This window comes from Glycine max, chromosome 5, assembly GCF_000004515.6.
Source record: "Glycine max cultivar Williams 82 chromosome 5, Glycine_max_v4.0, whole genome shotgun sequence".
Taxonomy (NCBI): Eukaryota; Viridiplantae; Streptophyta; class Magnoliopsida; order Fabales; family Fabaceae; genus Glycine; species Glycine max.
Window position 1 is genome coordinate 37,251,126 of NC_038241.2, and position 22,909 is coordinate 37,274,034.

The window sequence follows — 22,909 nt, forward strand, 5'->3', positions numbered from 1 at the left end:
GGTGCAAAGAAGGGAACTGGTAGGAGAGGAAAGGGGAAAGGGTAGGTATTTTTGGAGAAAAAGTTTACAAAAATAAAAACAGATGACTAGAGGAGTATAAAGAGAAAAAAAGGAAGTTGCAAATAAGAAACTGGTGGGCACAATTAGGGAGTTTAGATAAAAAAAAAATTATTGATACTTAACCACAACGGACTCCTAAGGTCACTCCAATCCTTTCTCTTCGTGTTTTTCTTACTGATAGCTGGCATATCTCTGATTAGAGGTGTGCAATTAGCAATATCACTTACCTTAACAGACACAACGGTCCAATACTCCCGAGTCACTAGCCTCGAATTCTATTGGTACCACTGCACTTTTTCTACCAGTTCAAATTAATTCACTATGGCAGTTTACGGAAAATGGTATTCTATGATGCAAACAGGGGGGAAACTAGTTATTCATCTAGAAATTACTAGTATAAAAGTCCTAATCATCTATGATTAACGGTTATATTTTGTATGCTACTTACAATCTTGTACCAGGAGTATCGACATCACTTTCACAATTACATACACATATATATACATACTAGTATTTTTGTTTCATCACAACCAACTCAAACTACAATATATTTTTGCATATTCCTGCCGTATCTAGCAAGAATAACATGCTGCTAATAATCAGAGGAAAAATGAATTTGACCCAAAGGAACCAAGAATTGCAATTAAAGACTCATACAATGTAAGTCTGCCTCAAATTTTTGCGCCCTCGCTTTCCTCTAGGGTTGGCACTAATCAAGGCATTCACAAGCTCAGAATCCTCTTCGGTGATCAGTATGTTTGCTTTACTTGGGTCTGCAAGCAGCAGCTTTGCAACAAGGTATCCTGCGATTGACCAAGTCTGATATAGTTGAGATTGTTTTCCAATGAATCGGGATCTCTTCGTGTCGTAATATTCTGGCCACCTGTCTCTTGATATGCGTCTCTCAGCAATCTCAACTGCTTTTGCAGCAATATGTGTTCTCTTCATCTTTATGCATGCAGCGGTGAGCTGCAATAGGCATATTTCATGTTAAAAACTTGAACCTGATATTTCCAACTTGCAATACTTGAATAAAGAAACCAGGTACACTAAGAAAAAGGATTTTACATGTACATTAAGTAAACGGGACATTTACTGCTAAAAAAAGACAACAAAGCTCATTCACTTAAATGTCTAGATGAAAGAAAATGTACACAGGATATATTATAATAATGAATTTGGTTCCTCTTAACTGAGTAAAAGTAAAGTAATCTTAATCATTGATATTTCAACATATGTAATATTGACCATTGTTTTTCTCATTAAAGACTGATTAATTATTTTACTCTATAAAGTAAATTACTCACTTTAGAGAAACCAAATTCTATAATAATAGTAAAGGTGAAAAAGAGGATAGAAGCTTTAAATAAAACAGCTTTGTCTAGAGAGACTTGAGTGTACCAAAATTTGTCACTGTAACTAACCTGCCAGAGCAGTGTTGGCCAGGAGCCTGCATTATGGTAGGACCATGGCCTGCCAAAAAATAAACAAATAAAAAAATCATTTGATGAAAAATATAATAAGATAATAGAAAAAACATTAACACAGCAAATTAGATACTGTACGTGTTCTTAGGATCACTGCCTGTGATTATCTGCCACTCCTGACCATCAAGTGCAGGATAACAAATCTTGAATGGCATCTCTGCCACCAAATCTGACCATTTGGCCTCAATAAGATCCAATATGGCATGTGATTGCTCCTCTGTGGCCAAGCTGTTTACGACAGACCACAAGTTTCCCAGTGAAAAAAATCGGAAATCCATGTGAGCTGGTTGTAGGTTGCCAATTAAATAGCCTCCTTTGTTTGGCATCCATTCCACTAACCAAGGAGAAATCTGGTCTGGGTATATGTTGAACTTATTAACTGCATCATATGAGTACTCCTCTGTCTTGTAACGGTAAATCTCATTTAATTTTTTCAAATCAATCCAATAGTATTCTCTAATATGAAATGATAGAGCTACCAGACGATTGTTCAGTGCCTGTATAAGATCAGCTGATCCATCCTCTGGAGTAAGCATCCCACGTGCACAAAGTAAGGCAGAATAAAACAGTGCCTAGAAACAGAAAAATTAAAAAGCAAAAGAGAATACAAGTTAGAGAAGATTACTTGAACACTAATTTCATATTTAATTTTAAGTTTCTCTAATTGTGTGTGATATTATCACTTGATTCCCCTCATTTTCCAGAGCTGAGAATTTATTTTATCAAAAGATTGTTGCATTCTCATCTGACTTGAACAAAAGCATTTGAGAAAGGCATGCATAGTGAATAACATGTAAGTGTAGAGGTCTGACAGCTTTACAACTGTTAGTCAATTAACTGTTAGAATGGTGAAATTACACAGCTTTGTCTAGTCCAACTTCTGTGCAAACTTGTGTGTCAGTTTTTCACATATTTTTGTCAATCCACATGCACACGGATGCATTTATTCTTAGTCCCATAATCCGTTACAAGAGTTCACTTCTCTCGACTACCATAAGGGCAGTCAAGATAAGGAAAGAATGCTTAGTTCTAAGCTTACAGAATTAGGTATCAAGTAGTATCAATCAACTGTTATTGAAGAGTATATATCAAAAGTTCAAAATAGAAAAAACCACAGGGACCCTCTACTCATGAACCAGCCAAGCCTTAATCTGTGGAAAGAGATGTGTCCTTTTTGTAATTTCAATAATTTACTGCGTTAATTTTTATGCCCTATATCATTTTAATATTTACTATTCAGATGGATTAGCTTTTGATATTGTTTAGTTTATTTATCACCACTCCTTTACAAAAAATGATGATTTTATGAACTCTAATGTGTAACAGATAATTGACTGTTGCTGCTTCCTACAAATATGAATTCAGCCAGCACTCTAATGCCATTCTTCAATCAATTCAAACTCAATATGAAGTTGAAAAACCTTAAATTTTCCAACTCTATTAAAAAAAAAGGTTTAAATACATAAAAAAATATCTAATAGACTAATACCACTACCCTCTTCCCAAAAACAAAAGAAGAGAACTCAATCACCCACAGTACAGGAATGCAGGTTCTCAATTTGGTCTTGCTTCTTGCCAAAATGGTGCAAACAAATGCATCATTTCCCTCCTATCTAAACACATGTATAATCATGCATACACAGCAAATTTTCATTCCTGGCCTTAGAAAATATATATTTACAAATATCATACAATCGAAGAAAGAAAGGAAATCTTATTTACCTGAATCTCCAAAGGATGCCCATGAATTCCCATCCTCCGATCTATCATGCAAGAACCATCAGTTACTAATAAGGTTGGGAACATGTCAAAGCCATCAGCAAGACACAACCTCAATATCATCTTAATTCCTGTTTGCACATCAACTCTCTCCTGAACTGATAGATCACCAGAGCATTTTCCATATGCCCGTAATAAAATAATCCACCACAATCCTGAGATCATATATATGTTCAGCAATCCAAGGAGAGTTATGGTAAGTTTCTTCAGCTATGTAAGAAAATATTTCTATTGATTTGATTATTTATTTTACCTGAATCAACTGGAGCAACACGCCCAATGGCTGCCTCTCCAAAGTCAGGATCCAAAACCTCTTCTGTTGCAGAATCATCACCATCCAAAGGAACTGTCCTAACCTTAAAACTAGCAGGCATCAAACCTTGTCCTGGACTATGACAATCCATAGTTTTCTCCCAGCTCTGAAATATGGATGTGTGGATTCAAGACAATATATCAGAAACAACAAAGTAATTATAATACAGTTAAGGCAAAAGAAGTGCTAAAAAAAGATTACTAATGAAAAGTATAATTTCATGCCCTTTTCATTAATTATGTACAGCAGATGGTCCTACCTCATTCTATCTGTGACAATGCACATTAATATTAATTGTCAAACCAAAGCATTTTCGGCATGTTTCTTAAAAGAAAATTAGTATTTTACTTTATTCACCAAAAAAGTTACAAGCTAATGGAGAAACAGCTAGAGTTAGATTTGTAGGATTGAAAACAGTAATGATTGATTAATAAGAATAACTTTGTAAAGGCATAACACAAATTGCAATTGCATAACTTCAAAATAATCAATTGAAAATAAAAATATATATATCTAAGGCATGTAAGTAACCAAGTTGTATCAAATTTTGCTGTTACCGGCACATGTTGTGTTATAAGATCAAGATTCCAAGAAATTACCTGCAACTGAAGTGTATAAAGGATAAAATTCCGAACAATATCATACTCCCCCTTCAATAGGAAGGCAATTCCAGAAGGAATGAAATCACGAATAAAGACCTGGTCATAATTCAAAACATTGGAACTGGTTGGGTCCTTTGCAGCAATAGTTCCAATGGGATTGCCACAATAATAAACTACAGACTCCCTTAGTAGATCCCATGCTTCTTCCTCAATGGAGTTGAGGTCAATTGTGTTAAAGCTGCCTTTAATAGATCCATTCGTAAGATTAGATGCCAAAACCTCCTTTTCCCGTTTCAACTGTTGGGCTTGGACATCTTCAAACTCTAGGATATGCTTTGCTCTCATTCCATTGCTTAACGTATTTGTTGTTTCAACATCATTCACAAGTCTTGATCCATTTCCATCTCCTGTAGTTACGCCACTCACACTTTCAGCCTGTTGGCATTTGCATGTGTGCCACCACGGACGACTATAGGTCTTATAGTCGTGGAAACTGACACCCATCCACTGAAATTGTTGAGTTCTTAACCTACTTTGAAGCATGCTAGAACACTCAATGAAATCCCTATGCCTTGAGGATCTTTTCTTCATACATTTTACTCTAAAACGGGAATGTAATGCTAATTCTGAAGAGTTCACAAGAGAATCATTATACCCAGTTTGAGGCACAGCCCTGGACAGAACCTGAAAAACTACTTTGGAAGTACCCAGGGACATGCTGCTTTATAGAAAGAAACTGTACCAGCTTAAATTTTGCTTCCTGTATAGTGCATTTAGATTACACCTGTGAGAACTACTTAAGCAGAATTCAGCATAATTGAATGACATGGACATATTAATTTCAACTAAATATAGATTGCAAGATGTTGGAAAATATTTTTATCATGATTTAACATTTAAAGTTAAAAAAAATATATTTCTTAATTAGCTTTGTTTTTTAAAGATCAAATATGTTTTCAGATTTTTTTCCCGTGCAACTAAAAGTATCCATCCCAGTATCTTCTTCCATTCCTATCTTTTAGGAAGTTTTAGTTTTACTTAGTCAAATTATTTTGTTTTTGTTAACGTTATAGGCCTTTGCACTATAAGGAGATTTTATTGTTCTGTTATTATTTTCTTAACCTTACAAGTATATTTGCAAGTTAGTGCCTTAGTGGTTGTTTCAGTTTTTGTCTGACTGGTGTTGCGTTGTGTTTTTCTGCTCTATATATATCTCTCCTCTTGAGAGAGTAAGGCAGCACAAAAAAGTAGTAAAACCAGTTTTTATCTATTCTTAAAAGAAGAGAAGTTTTTATTTCTTTCCTAAACATTTTATTACTTTATTAAAATATGTTTTGGAGCATTGAGTTTCTTTGGTTCGGGACCCTTCGCTGTAGCTATATTTGTTGTTTCCTAATTATTTTTCTAACTATTATCAGAAACTTCCAATTTTGAAGAGGGGAAGAAATAGTTTAAAGTGAAGCCATATCTAAAATTTACTTTTAACAAACCCAGAAACGGTAGGACAAAAACCAAAACATCACAAAACGAATGCTCAAATCGACTTCAGAACAAACAGTTTGCAAAGTATAAAATTGAGAATTAACATTCACTTAGCCGAAACTACCCCAAAATCAATTCAATTCATTCATACACACATAATTCCAAAACTGAAAAAGAAAAGGAAGAAAAAAAAACTACGTAAATTAACCAGAGCTCAGAGCTAAAAAAGTTTAATAGGAAGAAAAAAAAAACATAACATGACATATCTCAAATAAATTATCAACAGAAACACTCACAGATGTAAATGACAGAAATACATAAATACATAGCAAAATTAACAAAACAAAACAAAAAAAAAGACAAACTATAATCGAAGAAACTATCTGCGGTGTTGGAGAGAACAAACCTTCGACCAGGGAAGAACTGAGAATGTGGTGGATCTTGAAATTAGAGGGACACAGACCCACGTATCACGATAAAGAAGCGCATGTCGATTTTTTTTTTCTTTCTTCTTGGCGTCTGATATTTTGTTTCGCTTTTCTTTTTCTTATCTTAATACTACTGTTCTTTTATGTACAATTTTAATGATGAGATTTTTATTTTTTATTTTTTAGTCTATCCAATCATTGTCTTAAATTATTAGTTAAGGAACTAAAAAAGTATTTATTATGTAGGAAGACATAAAAAAAATTATTGAAAGTATAACTTTTTTTAATAAAAATATTTTTACTTTATTTTATTTAAAATGTTATTAGGGTATTCGTTAATTGTTTTTTAGAGATTGTGTGGCACAAAAAACAAAAGTTTGGGGTGTCTTTTTATTTTCCGTGCCCAATAAAATCTGCATTTCCTTCTGTTTAGTCTGCTATGTCATTTGTCTGTTATTTTTATTATTAGCGTATTTTTGCATTGTACAGATATTTATAAATTTTAATTAAAAAGTATGTAAGGGATGTAAATATTATTATTATTAAATAATATGATGAAATTACATAATTTAATTTTTAAAAAATAATTTTTTATTTTATTGGATAAAAATATACTAGTATTAATATACTATATAATGATATTCACAGTATTAATATATTTAGAATATATGTACTTATTAAAGTTTCCTTTTAGGTTCTCTAACTGCTAGAGTATTGCACAACTGCTCTTAAACTACCATAACAAAATTGTAAATTACAGATCTTGTTTTTAGTTATTGATTTGAGCTTGCAAATGCACTTAACACACACTTGTCTTTTTCTATTGTCTTGATTGTGCAAATGGCCCTACATTGTTCATTATCATCACTTCTATATTGTTTCTCTTATAGCTTTGATTTTGCTGGTTCGAGAGTTTAAGGGATGTTTTTTAATAGGAGGAAGAAGAAGAAGAGGAGAAATGTGAACACCGTAAAAGACAACAACAAAATAGACTATGCGACTCAACTGTCATGCGTGGGTCAATGTTGGAGTCAATAGGGCGATTAACATACCACGTAGTTTCTTAGGAATGACAATTGGATCAACATAATCCACGATTTTCAATTTAGAGACTAAAATAATGATTTCGTACGACAAAGCCTCCATGTGTGAGCTAACATGACTCATGAGCACTAGTTAAACAATGCATCATACTAGTGCATTTGACGTTATTAATTAACTGAAAGTGATAGTTGCAAAACTAATTTCATTGACCATCTTCAATTTTCATATATTATTTCAGAAATTAAATTGTTTTAAAAATTAATTTAGAATCCAACAATTTTAAAGAATAAATTGATAATGTGCCACAATATCAGAAGCTAAGATAATACTTTTCCGCTATAGCTTTTCGACTTGCAACCTCCTTCAGTTCACCTTTCTGATCATCCATTATGGATGAATAGACCTTTGGCGTCTAATTTAGCCAGCTAATTTCTGAATATCTAGTCTAACAGTTCATGTTTGAATATTCACAGGTTTCTCGGGTTTAACTTTATTGCGAACCAAATTTCATACCAATCATATTTAATGGAGTCAATTTAATTTAACTTCCATTTTTTTTTCAATTAATCCAGATCAAACCAATTTGAAATATGATTTAAAATCCAAATCAAATAAACTTAAATTAAAATCTAATATAAATTTTTCTACAATTATAAACTTTACAACTTATTAATCTCTAGATCTAAAATATGATAAATTTGAATAGTAAGCATAACCAAAAGTAAAGGAAAAATCCAAAAAAAAAAAAAAGTGACCAAGTTGAAAATGACTATAATCTGACAGCCAAGTAAATTTTGATAGATTTAATTTAAATTAAAAATAAAATAGAAAAACTCAATGAAATTTAATTAAATTTATTTTTAAAATAAAAAGAGCTAACTAACCAAATTAATTAAACTAAATAAATTTAATTAAATTGGTTTGAATGATCATATATTCTTTAAATCAATCTAATCGCACACCTATTCGAAGCCAGTTAAGTGTGGTTGGAATTCATGATTTCATGCTATGGGATGAGCAATAATAAAGACTATAGAGGAAGGAGAAAGAAAAAATAAATGCCAAAAATGTGGCACCGAGTCTTTAAATATGTGAAGAGCATAGGAGCACAAGCATACACTAAACCTAGGGGTGTTCATCGGGCGGGCAGATTCAGGCTCAAAATGACTTGGCAAAATCCAATCATTGCTTTTTTTGGATAGGAGGGGTTTCGGATTAGCAAGAGATCAGTTTCAAACTCCAATTCACTCACCGAACTCAAACGCCACCATGACGCACCCTCCCGAACCGTTTTTTCTTCGGTTTCTTCGGGCTTGGGTCGGGTGTTGGATTTTTGCACACCCCTAGCTAAACCCTATCCAACTCAATCTTGTGTTTGTCCAACTGATCTTTCAACTCTTTTTTCCACTCCTGAATTAAATTTTCTTGTTTTTTTATCAGCTCATTCTTTATGTTAAGTTCCTCTTCCATCAGAGCGATCTCCTGCATAAATAAGACATATAGAATTAGTTTAGATGAAAAATATATTACAGTCTCCATAACTGATCAAAAACATTTCATAATGAACTGCCATACCTTTCTAAGCATTTCAACTTTTGTTGGCTTATCCTCACGTTGCAGGCTGATAAAATAAAGCTGAAGCTTCTTGGCAGCCTCCATGAAGTCTCTTGCATACCTATCCACATCAACTGAAAAAAAAAATAAAAAATACCAAGGCGAGGAAAGTTCAGTTGGATTACATGGCTAAATTTACCGTGCATTGCTAGATGAGAAAACCATTTTGCAAATATAGTTTCCAACACAGGACTTGAGCAAAGAAGACATTTCCCTTCTCGCTGTAAATTAAAGCCCAGGGACATAATTAAACCTTAATTAGTCTTGCAAATGCTGTTAAACTTAAATATGGTCTTGTCACAGTGACCTGATCATTTTCTATTAACTTCAATAGCTTAACTTCAGCACTATGGTTCTTGTGATACGTGTTACATATGAAAAAGTTCCAACTTTGCATTCAAACCAGAAGATGGGAAGACTGCCATAATCCATAGGAACTTTAGTAAGGTGTAAATAAATGCAAACCTTCACCTATGCCCCCCAATAATATATGGAATTATGAAAAATAGACATAGATTAAAGCTGAACTTCATCCAAAGATCAGAAATCAGTTTATGGCATTTTCACTCATTTCTAGGATTATTGAGCTCGTTTCTAAGAATATAATTATCAAGCCAATGGTTATTAATGTAAACATATTTCTTTAAAATTTACTTATCAACTGCATAATCATCTATATGAACATTTTACCACCCTTCTTCCCTCCCCACCCTGCCTTCCTGCCCAAGATAATCAATGTGCGCATACTTGCACATTGAATAATCCATCAACAACTGAATTAAATGAATATGCTTAATATAAAATTTGACACACTTTAGAAGATATGTCCCCATAAAATTTGTCACACTTCACCTCCGTGTGTTTTTCTGAGTAACACTATTTTCCAATTTCCATCAATTTTTATCAACAAAATGAATATGCTTTTCCTGTTGTTTCAATTCCTCAAATCTTAAGATAAAGTAGTAGACATATCTTTCCTTGATCTTCCTAAGCCATTTTATTGTTAATTTAAGCACTATGTATGCATGAAGAGAAACCTCTAACTGTAATTCCTAAAAGCTTTAATTGACACGAGATCAGAATGTCAGATAATTAAATAAACTTTCAAAGGCCATTTAGTGCTCACGGTTGATGCATAGTTATCGATCTCGAATAGCAGAGCATAGCAGCCAGTTTTGAAAAATGCAAAATCAAAAATTTGAAATACTTGCAGTTACCCACTTTGATGTGAGGGGTGGGGAGAACGGTCTATTGCTTGAAGTTCTCTGGCTGGCAAACAGGGAAGCAAAGCAGCCTCCAAAGCCATAACACATGAAACCATATCATCCTTTGAGGGAGGAGAAGATGGCAGTTGTGGATCACCCATGTGTTGTTGGTCAACTACTTGCCGATCACCCATATTCCTTTTCTCAGCCTGCCATGGGAGAAAGATAGGATTAACAAAAATTCTCCAGTAGCCTATTATACACATAAATTGCATGAAATAGCATCAAATAAAACGAGCAATTGATAAGGCTTCATTTCCCATGCCACAGAATTTAACAATATAAATACTAGAATTGAAAAAAATAGTTTCATCAAGAAAATCTGTGTTTTTCTTCTTAAAAAATTTTGTGTTTAGTTTGCGTGGAATTTTGTTCTTGGTTATATAAATACATGAGATTAACACATAATTAACAAATAAATATTTTACTGCTAAAATTCAGTTAGCCCTTCGTGGTTCAGCTCAGAAACAGTAAACCCCACTCTGGCATAAAATCTGACACACTTCACCTCCCGGTGTTTTTCTCTGAGTAACGCTATTTTCCAATTTCCATCCATTTTTTTAACAAAGAGATATATAAACATATTAAAAAATTAAATGAAATATCTCTCTATGACAGTATGACTTGTGATTCTCTTTTTCTTTCTCTTTCACTCCCACAAAGGTGAGAATAATCATGTTTCTGAGAAAGCTCAACATCGAATGAGCAAGAGGAACGCTACACTCCACACGCATCATTGGTGAAAAAAGTCCAATTAACTAATTCAGTGACAAAAAGACAAGGAAATGAAAGTCGTGGCACTAAATAAACCCAAGTTAGATCCATAGCAACAAAACCTGCTAGTTGAAATTTGAAAACGCAATTTCATGCGAATCTAAGAGTAACAATAGCAACATAAGAGATTGATCATATTCGAGAGGAATGAGATTGGGAAACTCACGTGGGCGTGGAGTGGTGGCGACTGAGAAGATGGCGCGCGTGAGTGAAGACTGAAGGTGAAGAAGAGCCAAGAGACGATAGGTTGGGGTTTTCGGATTTGTTTTGAAAACCTAATTTGTCTTTGGAAAGTTAGCAATTAAGAAATTAAAATTGAAAAGTTTTACTGAAAAAACATAATATTTAATGATATTGTGTTATTTTTAACAAATTATTAATTTTTAATCATCATCTTAAGAATAATAAATAACAAAATTCATCTTTAATCAACTGTTTATTTTTTTCCAACAAAAAAACTGTTTATTTCAGATTTATCTATCAATTTTTAATTGACTTTTTATTATAAAAAAATAAGCAAAAAAATATACTTAAAGCTGGGGATTCACATTTAATTGCTAACATATTTCAAGTGAATCACTTCTTATAAAAAAAATATTTATTTACTTTTTTATATAAAAATACCTATTTATTTTAAATTCCCAATCTCAAGATTAAAATTTATGCTAAAAATAAATTAAAATAAAAAAGAGTTTTTCCATCCATGAGTAATTTGTAAAATATTAAAATAATTTAGTTACACTAAAAATATATTTTAAAAAATAATTAAAATTCAATTCTTCTTCTAAATTAAATATTTTATAGTAGGAAAAGTAATACTTTAGTTCTCACTTTCATTTCGTCGTGATCTTTTATCTCTTTAAAATAGAGATATGAAACTATAATATCCTAGTCGGATTCTACCTAATGTCATTTGTATTTAAAACTTGAAAGTAAGTTTACTATATGCATGAGTAAGTGTTGACAAACTTGATTTTTAATGAGGAAATTTATTTTGATTAAAATCAGTTTTAAAGTAATGTGATTTATAGTACCTTTTATGCAAATTATTTGAAGGACTAGAAATTAATTTTCATTTTTCTAAAAACTGAGACAATAAGTCATTTTTCATTGCGGAGAACACAAGCTTTCTGTTTTGCAAACCCTGTAAGTAAGCAGAGAGAGAGAGAAGAAGATTTGACTAAGCATGTTGTGTTCCATACGGGTAGGAGAAGTGTCCAAATGAGGTGTCCTAGAGGGCACCACTTTATTTACATCAACTTCTATATTTCCTGATCCGTTTCAGAGGACACTGGCAGTACATTATACTCTTGTGTCTTGTTGGTGGTATGGTTAATGGGTAAGCTAAGACGTTCCTTCCCTCCTGGCTTAGAAGATGCATTGCCATACCATATCATTCCCGCTATGGCAATGGTCATGCCCAGAATCACTTGTAAATTGAGGCCTTCTTTTCCGAAGAAAACGAATCCTAAGGCCAGTACCAGAATAGTCTTCATGTGTCCAAGGACTTGGAAAGATACAGCCGTGAACCTGCCAATGCAGATGAACTGGCTGAGGTTTGTCCCTACTGCGATGGTGCAAGAGATAATGATGAACAACTGCAAACAGAAGAAGCAGATTAGTTCAATATAGTACTATTGTAAAGTTAACATTAGGCAAAGGCCTATGCATATGGAATTCAAAATAGAAAATGATTTCCAGTGCATTTCCAACATAAATTCCAATAAAAACTTTCGAATACTTTGCTCTTAAGACACTAGTTAGTAGGACCCCTTAACATTAAATGCCTCTTTTTTTCCTAGGAAAATGTCACTATCTTTTTTGGGAGATAGAATGTCGGATTTGGCAAATGTGTTCCTCAATAAATAATTTGTTGGGTAAAATATAATTTTAGTCCTTCTCAATATAATTAAATTTGATTTTAATCCTATAGAAAAAAGTCAAGCTAGTACAAAGTTTATGAATATGAAGAGCTGAATTTAGGTCCGAAAAACAATAAGTGTTGTATGCAACTATGCATGTTGCCGGTATGCAGATGAAGAGTAGAATTACATCATGGATAATTATGCATCTGCCAATGTGTCTTTTACAACATTCTATAGATAGGCACGTTGACAATTATATTTTGATTGACTAGATTGGTCTCGTTAATAATGCAAAGAGAAGACTATCATTCAGTATCTAAGTGCTGGGTGAAATTTTTGATGTCATGTGCTTAAAAATTTTGAGCATTAGGAAATGTTTTAAGCAGTGCAAGGCTAGAGCAAAATTAGACAATTATACGTAACTTTTCAGGATCTTGATTTTCAACTCTAAACATTTTGGAAGGGTAGGAACAGATATGTGCCCAAGACTTTTATATGGAGATACTAAATAATGGTACTGGAAAATTACAGTTGAACTAAACATATGCTACAGTGAATCAGAAACAGAGAAAGACATGAATTTATTGTAGTATGGCACTCGAGTTTGGCAGAACAAATGGCAAAATTCACAGTATTTGGCAAAAGTCAATAAAGCATGTAATTCCACAAAGAGAAACTTACAGTAGATGTGAAACCATAGTTGTAGGCGTCAACTCGTTTGTTTGTCAGCCAATAGTCCAAAAAGGGACCTACTAGTAGTAAACTTGCTGCCTGTACTGGTGCAGTGTGGCCCAACAAGTTAAACGATCCAAGAGAGTACTTCCTCTGAAGAAAATGCACATACTGTGCAAAATAGAAGTAAAATATCATCTAAAAGAAATCTAGGTCATGACACCCAAATAAAACAGCAGAAACTAGAATTGGAATGATCTGGCACAAGTTGCTAAAATGCAGCCTGCAGGGTTCCCATTTTGGCAGTTTTAGACATATAATAAGATGAGATGAATAAATTCTAACATACAGTGTTAGCAACTAGCATTCTTGCACCTGAAAGTGCACATTCATCAATTCTAGAACCACCTTTATGACAATAAATTCAATTTTGATCTACTGCAATCTCCCAATTAAGATTGAGAGTGGATATAGATAGTTTTAGTAGTATGTTACTTACATACTGCTGTAGTGAGGTGCTCCAAACTGCCACTGCAGCAGCTATAAAACCCTTAGCATTGACACTCACGTCAGTGACTGTACATACAGCAACCCCAAGGAGAACTAGAGAAATGCTAAGTTTTGTGTCCCTTGAATATCGCACATTATCCAAGATAACTTCCAGGAAACAAGATACTGGAATCATACTCAGCTTAGCAATCTGAAGTTTTCATTTCAAGAGAAGGAAACACTATAAATACCTACCTTTGTCACTGGCAGTGTTAAAATTTGATACTTTCAAAAAATTTGTAAAAAATCTAGTTACCTGATAGAAACCGACAGAATTCCACATCAAACTCACGTTCATGCCGACAATAGAGAAATTTGCAAATAAGACAAATTTGATGAGATCAGGTAAGGGAAGGTGAGAGGTTTGGACATATCCCAGCCACTTAAGAAAGACTGTCAGCAAGGTTGTTGTGGCAAAATGCAGACCAGTTAACGTTGTAGCTGCATAATAGTTATGATTTGCAATGTTAGAACTCAGGAGTAGTGTAGAAGCTCCAAAATAATCTATTACCTGGAATCAGAGAAACCATAACATTACATTCTTCTTTGGTCAACTAGTTATACAAGAGACTCAAATCAATTATAGAGTGTTATTCTCAGCACTTGCCTATTGTAACTCTGGGATATATACAACCAATAATACTAATCAATCTGAATACTAAAATCTTGCAAATAAGATATTTAAAATAGTTTTCCGGGTGAAAACTTTGTATGCCTATCTTGAACACAACAATAAATATTTTTTGCTACAAGTGTCTTCTTCCTGTGCCCTCTGAAGTTTAGAAAAACTGGTAGCTTTTTTAATACCACGTCAATTTAAGTGAATATTGTAATTGGTTTAGGGTCCAGTTTGGATTAGCTTTTTCAGCTTATAAGTACTTGTTGATAAATTTATCCAAACTCCAAAGTAGCCTACTTATGCTTTATCTGTGAGTCGCAAATACAAAAAGTTTGTGAGGACTGTACAGCATCAGCATATCATCCGAAATCATAACATAGATCATTACCCTTCCTCATTTTTTTTCTTTTTATCCCTATTTCTATCATAGGTAGTATTGTTGTCTATAAACAACATCGCTGATACCATACTCGACCCCGATTCAACAACCACCCTTATTCCCTTAATATATTAAATACTTTTGTTTTAAATCCTAAGAACAAGCTTATGCTGCACACGAGCACTAAACGATAGACTCAACGAATGCATTGCAAGCAGTGAGCATTTGCACATTGAAAATAAAATGAAAGTGGAGTAAATTATCAGGGATGGGAAAGGGTCAAGAAACTGTATACCAAAGCTGAAACCATATGTAGCCATGAGGGCTTTATTCACAAGGATTATTCCCACAGATGTGACTATATTGAACATCCATGATGCCACATCAAGTGCAGTCTTCCTATCACCCTTGGTTGCTGAAGACATGTTCAATGGCTTTATCTGCATGCGAACACATGTCATCAAAAGCAGCACAGATTGCAACGAAAGAAGTTAAACTCCCATACTGATTCTATTTAAAAATAAAATAAAGAAAAGGCGAAACCATGTCTAATTTTAGGCTGGCTTTGTTTATTATTTTCAAAAACAGTTATCTATTTTCTAAAATTTGTTTGTGTCCTTGGCGTATTTGAAATTGTTTGTTCCATGAGCACATTTGTGTTTTCTAAAAATCTGTCGCTTCTGCACACTTAAACAGAACACTCAAAGAAGAAGATGAGAAAATATTTCCCAGTTGCTCCTGTTTTTTGGTTCTTAAAAACACTTATTTCCGAAATAATTTTCAAAACTTCAAAGAATTTGAACGAGAAATTGATTTTTGAGTAGTGTCAGACCAAGTCTATGAACAAAACAATTGATTCTAGGTATAAAACCAACAGAGAGAGAGAGCTGATGTAGATTACAAGGACCGGGAATGAACCTTGAAGCTCAGTTTGCCATAAAATCCAACATTCTCAAACTTAAAACACAGAATTCAAGTAGTAACTAAAAACACACAGCCACACACACACAGAGACAAAGAAACCAAATAATAGTAGTAAAAAATGAAATCAAAGCAGAATAGCAAAATTCTCATTAGATCCATTACTCCTTTCTATTCATAGCAAATCGCAATACAGTCCAATTCCGAGGAACAGAATCATGAAACTGCAATAATTCCCAACACACAATAATATCAACGGCAATTAACACCAAAAATGAAATAATAATAATAATAATAATAATAACTTGAAGAAAAAGTCACGCTAAACCGAATTCAATGAAGAAACCATAGGAATCACCGAAGACGAGAATTGCCCAAAGGAAAAGCTGGTACTCACGCGAAACGACGTAGGTGGTGAGAAGAGAAAGAGGAAGAAAAAGTGAGGGGAGGTTATGAGAGAAGACAAGTTTATATAAAGATAGAAAAACTACAAAGAGCAGAGTTCGGTGGTTTTGTACTTTGCTTCTTCTTCTTCTCTCTTTGTTTGTTTGACTCGTTGCGCTTGAATTTAGGGCACTCTGTTTGGCTCTTGAAAAATCGTGTGCGCTTTTGTAACGTCCTTTTTCTTCACTCAGTGAGGAAGCAGGAACAGCAGCGTAAACAATGTCATGAAGAACAATGGTCAATTTTATGCACACCGCCACTAACGTTGCATTGTACGTGGTAGCAACACAAAGTTTGATATCTTAATCATTCTGGCAATGAAATGAAAAGTAGTACTATGTGTGTGCATGTTACATGTCCATCGCTGCTGCTGATAGTTTATTGTTACCTTAAATTTAAGGTTAGTTTGTGGCCTGTCAGACAAATAATTGTGGCTGTGCTTTTGCTTTTTATTTTAAGAGTGATTATTTTCTGTCTTTGTTTTTTTGCAAGTTTAGGAGAGACATCACTTATGGGTAGTGCGGAAAGAAAGAAACAAAAAAAGAAAAGGAGCAAGTGTACAAGAAAAAATAAGCAAGTGCTTAAAAAAAATTCAATTTTTATACATTAATTTGTTAAAAAGTGTATATCAATAATAAACTTATTAGCACTCTTCTTAAAATCAGATTAGGGAGATTTGTCAGATTACGTATTGATTATTAATCAAATCAGAGATGTTATGAGATTGTATCCCTCCTACACAATTTAATTTGTTAGGAAACAAACTAATTTATCAAAAACATCTTAAATGTAATTTCTCATTTTATTCACAATTCTTTATTGATGGATAGAATCTGATTTTGCTGCTGCCAAACAAAAAGAAAATGGTTCATCAAAATTTCTTTTCCTTTTTTGGATTCGACTAATTAATTGATACGAAATTATTTTAACTTAACTATCAATAATAATGTCAGATTCAAATTTTATAATTATATTAATATTTGAAATAAAACTGTCAATCACCTCAAATAGAATTGTCTCATATATGTCACCTTCCGACAAAACTGTATGTGAAATTAATCTTGTGACTCAAGGAGGTGGGTAATAAAGTCTTCTTTCGTTACGAACAAACCAAAGAATATTAATCGTATCAGAAACGCAAATAATTATCTAAATTAATCCGTTTAAGTTAAAAACTTCTTTCTCTTATTTCCGGTGTTAGGTTGGGGCGTTGGGCAGTGCCATATAAGGAGTAAGGACAGCTTTTAGGTCATTTTCTTTCCATGCCTTTTGAATTTGTCCATGATGTGTTTATTAGCGTCGATGAATTCTTCTGTCCTTTTATTTCCTTTTTCCCAAATCAAAGTGGGTTTTCTGATGGTTGAAAAGAAATTTTCAGACAGGTTAAAAAGAAAAGTTACAATGTATCAATCATGCGATCATCTTGATTTTCTAATTGATTTTTAATGCATCAGGCAAGCATAGGTTAAACCCTGGAGAAGAAGACGAGAAATGCCTATTATAAACAATATTTTGATTCAGTTTATTTTATGTGTAAAATTGAAAGAACATCTTGGTATTTTCTCAGTTAAATTTAAATTATATACGTAAGATAAAATATTAAAGTTTGAAGCATTTAAGTGTTATTTTAAAAACTATATTATTGTAGGAAAAAATATATCATTTTGAACTGCTGATTTATTTGTCGTTTTGAAGTCTTTTTTTATTTTACACTATTTTATATTTAACTGAATTTTAACAATATTATTTTTTAAGAACATAACTATAAATTTTAAAATAATAGGCATTTTATTTAATACACGTATTCACAACTTTATTTCTACACTTTATCAAACAGCATTACAGAAGTAGAAGACAAGTTTTTTTTCATTCATTAGATTTTTTATCATATATCAAGACTAATCACCTTTAAATATCTAAAATTGAAAACACTCAAAGCTGAATTGTCTTTTCCTAACTAGATTTTCTCCTCACACAATATCAAGATTCAAACCTCTTAGCTCTTAGTTAAGAGGCTCAAGTATATCACCACTTAAACTAAGTAATATGGTACAAGATAGTTATTTAATTGAAAGATTCTAATATTATTTTGACTATAATTTCTTAAACAATATCAAAATTAAATAACGTGGTGAAAAAGGGAGATCCGTAACAAAAATTAAATATTAACAAAGTTAGTAATATTTTACACCAATGACATAGGAAAATCAATAAAACTATTTGGCATCAACCTAAACTAACACCAATTTTGAATTAGCATTACTCTTGCATCGCCAAAGCCCAACACTAACTACAATACATACCTATCTAGTCATTGCTACGTAACATGATAATTAATGTTACTTCTAATTAATTTGACCATTTCAAATTAGTTTAAAAAATAACATCAGTCAAACCAATGCTATAATAGGATATTTTGTTTATTGTTAGCTAAAACTAATGATAAGTTAGAAACTAATTCAAAATCATGCAATATAGTGATGATTAGTTAAACATACAAGAGTCTAACAAAACTAGTATGAGTATGGAAGTGATTTGCTATAGTGATATTTGATAAGACTAAAATATATTTGTGATCCTTGATACATACTTGACTTTTGTTTTTAATTTTTGATTAAAAAAATTATTTTTCCTCCCTAATATTTGAAAGGTTTGTTTTTAATCCTGGTTAGGATTTCTCGGTTAGTTGATGACGTGACAGTTAACTTTTTAAAAATATAATTTGTGGTGTTTTAAAACCACCACTATTCATTTCTATTGTTAAATCACAATTTCTAACGGCTAAAAATTGTTAGAATCAATTAAAGGAGAAAAAAAAAAAAGAAGCTCAGATATACATTTCGTTTTAAAACCACCACTATTCATTTCTATTTTTAAACCGAGAAGAACATAAGAACACAATGCATAATCGAAACTCTGGAACAATAGGAACACAATGCAAAACAAAAAAGAAGAACATAGGAACATAAAAGATGGATGAAACATAGAAAGAATGAAACAGATCCCAACCACCTAATCTAACAAGGTTAATCTTGGATCTCAACACCCCTCCCCCTAATCTAACAAGGTTTCGCTGCTCTACTCCACAACGATGACAAGGATGTGGTCGACATGACGTGGATTTATGCTTGAGTTTGAAATTTAAAACATAGATAGCTACTTCAATTTCATATCTGAAAACACTTAGATTTAGAAACACATAGATTTGAACACAAATCTATGGTGAAACATAGATCTAAAAACACACAGATCTCAAACACGAATTTTTTGCTACTCCCATCATGAGTTATGGTGAGGCACACTCATAGGTTTTTTTTTTTTGTGTGGGGTTGGATTTTGGTGTGATGGGTGACAACGCATCACATTTTGATGGTGGAGGCACGATTGCCAACCGTTGTGCAAGTGGTTATAAAGGACAAGTTGTGTGGTGGGTTTGGGTTATGGCGGAGGCATTTGGAGGAGAACACATTGGAGTTAAGGAGAGTGAGGACCTAACGCTTGGAGAATAAGGCTTGAATGATTATGATGAGTGATAACCGTCACAAATTGTATTTTTAATTTCAAAATGAATATTGATAGTTTTAAAACATTCACAGATCGTATTATCAAATATTTAACAGATACATCATCACTTATCTAATAATAAGAATTTAAAATAAACTTTTCAAATATCACAAACAAATACAAAGAAAAAAATTATCAAAAAGCAAAAACAAAAATCCGATATATATAAAAAATCATACATAATTCAAAACGAGGCAATACATTGATGATTAATTAAACACACAAGGATCCAACAAAACAGGGGGGAGTATGAAAGTGATTTGCTATTGGCGTGATATTTGGCAATTACTAGTTCGGCATATTGGAGCTTCCTGGTTCGATATCGATCGTCCAAGACATGATAGAGCAGTGACCAGGAGAGATCAATAGAGGTTTGGATTGTGGAGAAGGAGTGCAAGTGAAAACTGTTATCAACCAGATTGTCTTTTTTCTTAAAAAACGGTTTTTCAAAACTATTTACAAAACAGTTGTTAAAAACAAACACAATCTCCACAGTTTCAAACGAGTCATAATTTACCACGAACAGTTCTAAACCAGCATTAACAGTTGTCAAACTGCCCCTATGTAACTGATACTATCTTGTACCATTTTAACAAATATTCCTTCTACAAAATCCTCCTAGCCAAGTAGTACACAGTGCAGATCAAAATACTAGAGATGATGAGAACAAATTTGGGATCAAGTACTATCCATAAAGAGTAATCTGTAATGTCTTTACTCAGTTTCTGTTCGAATTTCTTTGTCACATAAACATGTCCAACAGACAGGGAGAATACAAATTATATGAATGGTGATCACCTCCGCACTGGTGGTACACCCCTTCCAGGTGCAGCTCCACGCCCAGCAGCTTGAGCCTACACAAGCAATATATGGAGTTACACATGTCACATGGTAGGTCCTTACCTAGCAGGATATTGAAAAAGCAATTTTTTAAGGCTAAATCTATATCTAATAATTAAGAAAAAGGGGAGATAAGTACCTTTGCTCGCATTGCAACTGCTCTGCCCCTACCAACACCAAGTGATGCACCCTTGCCCTTCAAGAGGTTCAGAAAGCATAAAATACAAAAGCACACAAAAAAACGAATACGGAGTACTTAATAACTTGGAAATAAGAAGGTACCTTGATTCTTGCATCCAAACGCTTAAACATAGGCGCATTCTTCAGCATGTCTGGGATGACCATAAACCTGTCAAATTCTTATCATGTCAAAATCAATGTACTTACAGAAAATGCAATCTACAAATACAACCTTATTCAGAATATAAAAATTTAAGTTACCAAACAGCACATGATTGAGGTATAAAACCTTACAAGATTGTATATAAAATTAAAAAGTCACTAAGAAACATATGATTCATACCTGACTTTGCTTCCTCGAATAAAAACATGCTCAAGTTGCGATGTTTTGCCATCCTGAAAAGGATTTAGCCAATATCAGCAACTAATATGAATTACACTGCATGTCTTAACAAATATACTTGAAGTTGGAGATATTAAACATCTCTACAACATCTAAAAATTAACAAAAGCACAATTTCATAAGCTTCTCCTGTATCCAGAGTCATTATATGCCACCAAAAACATAGTTCAAAACGGAACAGTAGAAAGTGTATCACTCCAAGGTTAACACTTGGAAATTTCCCAAACTAATAACGCCTGAACCCTAAATCCAAGTAATCCCCGTTATAGAGACCAAAGAACAGACATAGTAAAACATATATATAGCAGATGTTGCCTCCCAAGGTCCAATGGATCATGCATAAACAAATGGTCTACGCCCTAAACCCTTATTCTATAATTATTCATTCCCAACATCCATGCCCCAATATCCACTTGTGCACAGTCCTCTCTTAACTTAAAAGAAACTCAGCAACTAAGGCTTAAGACTGTCAATACATTTTTCTGAAAAGTTGAAACTTAAGATTATTTTCCAACAACTTCTTTTCACAAAAGCTTCTTTTTTTTTTTTTTTGTATCCAAGTGAAATTAATTATCTTAAACCTGTTTTCCAGCAAATTTACCCAAATAAAAAACTGATTCTGAATACAATATATTCTAACAATATTTAATTATACATGTTTTGCAGCTGTCCCAAACACTCCCTAACATACCTCTAATTCCTGGACCTAACAATAGCTAATTTAAACTGGCATTTCCTAACTTCAAACCCTCGATTGACGACATATTTCGCAGTACAATCGTGAAATAAACAATATTTGGTGTAAAAAATAAAATAAAACAATAAAAAGTAGGTTAAGAAAGAAGAGAACCTTGGCAGTGTAGGTGATGCTCTCGAGTTGGCAGTTCCAGTTGTCCTCGCACTCGATCATGCTGCCTCTGTAGAGTTCTCCGCTCTTGAGCTCCACCGTCACCACGTGCCCCGAAGCCTCGTGGAGCAGCTTCACCGGAATTCCCAAACTCCTGCTCATGCTTCTCTCAAACGCAAAAAAACCCTACTCCACTATACTCAGATTTGTGATTGTGACTTTTGTGTTGTGTTGTGCCCTATTTTTCCCAAACCCCTCCACATTATTTTATAATTTATTTTGCTCAAACAGAACCCATGCGCCCATGCCAAAATGGGTACCCGAACCCGAGACCCTGTTATTTGTTCATTTTACTTCCCTGATTTTTTGGTTTTTTTTTTTTTTACTTTTAGTTATTTAAAATCAACGGTACGTTAAAAATATTTTTTATTTTTTTTTGTATTTTATGATTCAATGAATATATTCGTTGTTGTGAAATCATATTTTTAAAAGAGAAGTTCCATAAACATCATCTAACACTAGCTACAACGGGAGTTTACTAAAATCCGTTCAAAGAACAAATGCACAAGAGAGGAATGGTCATGAATAATAGGATAGTGATTTTTAGTATTGTTAATGCAATATTTATACAGGCATATAAATAAATATTCATTTTTCCTATCAGTGTAAAAAAAAATTATTTGAACGAGGTTTTATAAAAATTAGTTTATATGTTTTTAAATAAGAAATATTTTTCTAATATGACATGAGACATTTTTGTTAAATAATTAAGATTTTT

The 22,909-nt window shown here is 33.0% G+C and overlaps 4 protein-coding genes across 14 annotated transcripts; all 4 read right to left on the bottom strand.

Annotated features, from left to right (window-relative positions):
- Positions 1-536: 536 nt before the first annotated feature.
- LOC100813457 (neutral/alkaline invertase 3, chloroplastic) lies at positions 537-6,272 on the bottom strand. 2 transcript variants are annotated; one of them, XM_014775773.3, is made up of 7 exons: positions 6,130-6,272; positions 4,239-5,034; positions 3,580-3,745; positions 3,270-3,481; positions 1,626-2,119; positions 1,485-1,533; positions 537-1,029 (listed from the first exon to the last, which is right to left on the bottom strand). In XM_014775773.3, exons 2-7 carry the CDS (start codon positions 4,956-4,958, stop codon positions 712-714), a joined length of 1,959 nt encoding a protein of 652 aa, XP_014631259.1. In that variant the 5' UTR covers positions 4,959-5,034; positions 6,130-6,272; the 3' UTR covers positions 537-711. The 2 variants fall into 2 exon arrangements, with proteins under 2 accessions (XP_014631259.1, XP_014631260.1); XM_014775774.3 differs by having other exon boundaries at positions 4,239-5,037.
- A 1,971-nt stretch (positions 6,273-8,243) lies between these two features.
- Positions 8,244-11,166, bottom strand: LOC100815419 (mediator of RNA polymerase II transcription subunit 28). Its single transcript, XM_003525044.4, has 4 exons — positions 11,015-11,166; positions 10,031-10,223; positions 8,771-8,883; positions 8,244-8,677 (listed from the first exon to the last, which is right to left on the bottom strand). The coding sequence occupies exons 2-4, from the start codon at positions 10,206-10,208 to the stop codon at positions 8,543-8,545; spliced, it is 426 nt and encodes a 141-aa protein (XP_003525092.1). The 5' UTR covers positions 10,209-10,223; positions 11,015-11,166; the 3' UTR covers positions 8,244-8,542.
- Positions 11,167-11,905: 739 nt separating this feature from the next.
- On the bottom strand, positions 11,906-16,722 carry LOC100814890 (TPT domain-containing protein). Of its 10 annotated transcripts, NM_001255106.2 has the most exons (8): positions 16,372-16,717; positions 16,182-16,239; positions 16,019-16,077; positions 15,228-15,372; positions 14,191-14,375; positions 13,885-14,085; positions 13,395-13,556; positions 11,906-12,446 (listed from the first exon to the last, which is right to left on the bottom strand). In NM_001255106.2, exons 4-8 carry the CDS (start codon positions 15,355-15,357, stop codon positions 12,111-12,113), a joined length of 1,014 nt encoding a protein of 337 aa, NP_001242035.2. In that variant the 5' UTR covers positions 15,358-15,372; positions 16,019-16,077; positions 16,182-16,239; positions 16,372-16,717; the 3' UTR covers positions 11,906-12,110. The 10 variants fall into 10 exon arrangements, with proteins under 10 accessions (NP_001242035.2, NP_001388055.1, NP_001388054.1 ...); XM_014775357.3 differs by lacking the exon at positions 16,019-16,077 and having other exon boundaries at positions 12,024-12,446; positions 16,212-16,239; positions 16,372-16,722; XM_041015236.1 differs by lacking the exon at positions 16,019-16,077 and having other exon boundaries at positions 12,024-12,446; positions 16,372-16,722.
- A 3,833-nt stretch (positions 16,723-20,555) lies between these two features.
- On the bottom strand, positions 20,556-22,308 carry LOC100305856 (uncharacterized). The gene is given in 5 exon segments (NM_001250793.2): positions 20,556-20,715; positions 20,841-20,897; positions 20,984-21,050; positions 21,225-21,277; positions 22,135-22,308. Coding segments are annotated over 5 exon segments (396 nt in total). The 5' UTR covers positions 22,294-22,308; the 3' UTR covers positions 20,556-20,655.
- Between the last annotated feature and the right edge of the window lie 601 nt (positions 22,309-22,909).

Coding starts and splice junctions, on each gene's coding strand:
- LOC100815419 (XM_003525044.4), bottom strand. CDS start 10,208: ATGGGTGATCGGCAAGTAGTTGACCAACAACACATGGGTGATCCACAA. Junction 8,884..10,030: donor TCCCCACCCCTCACATCAAA/GTGGGTAACTGC, acceptor TTTTTTTTTCAG/TTGATGTGGATAGGTATGCA. Junction 8,678..8,770: donor AAGTTGAAATGCTTAGAAAG/GTATGGCAGTTC, acceptor TTATTTATGCAG/GAGATCGCTCTGATGGAAGA.
- LOC100814890 (XM_041015236.1), bottom strand. CDS start 16,202: ATGGTTTCTTCATTGAATTCG. Junction 15,373..16,181: donor TGGTTTCTTCATTGAATTCG/GTTTAGCGTGAC, acceptor GTTCGCATGCAG/ATAAAGCCATTGAACATGTC. Junction 13,557..13,884: donor GCACCTCACTACAGCAGTAT/GTAAGTAACATA, acceptor TATTTTGCACAG/TATGTGCATTTTCTTCAGAG.
- LOC100813457 (XM_014775773.3), bottom strand. CDS start 4,958: ATGTCCCTGGGTACTTCCAAAGTAGTTTTTCAGGTTCTGTCCAGGGCT. Junction 1,534..1,625: donor GGCAGTGATCCTAAGAACAC/GTACAGTATCTA, acceptor ATTTTTTGGCAG/GCCATGGTCCTACCATAATG. Junction 1,030..1,484: donor GGCCAACACTGCTCTGGCAG/GTTAGTTACAGT, acceptor TGCCTATTGCAG/CTCACCGCTGCATGCATAAA.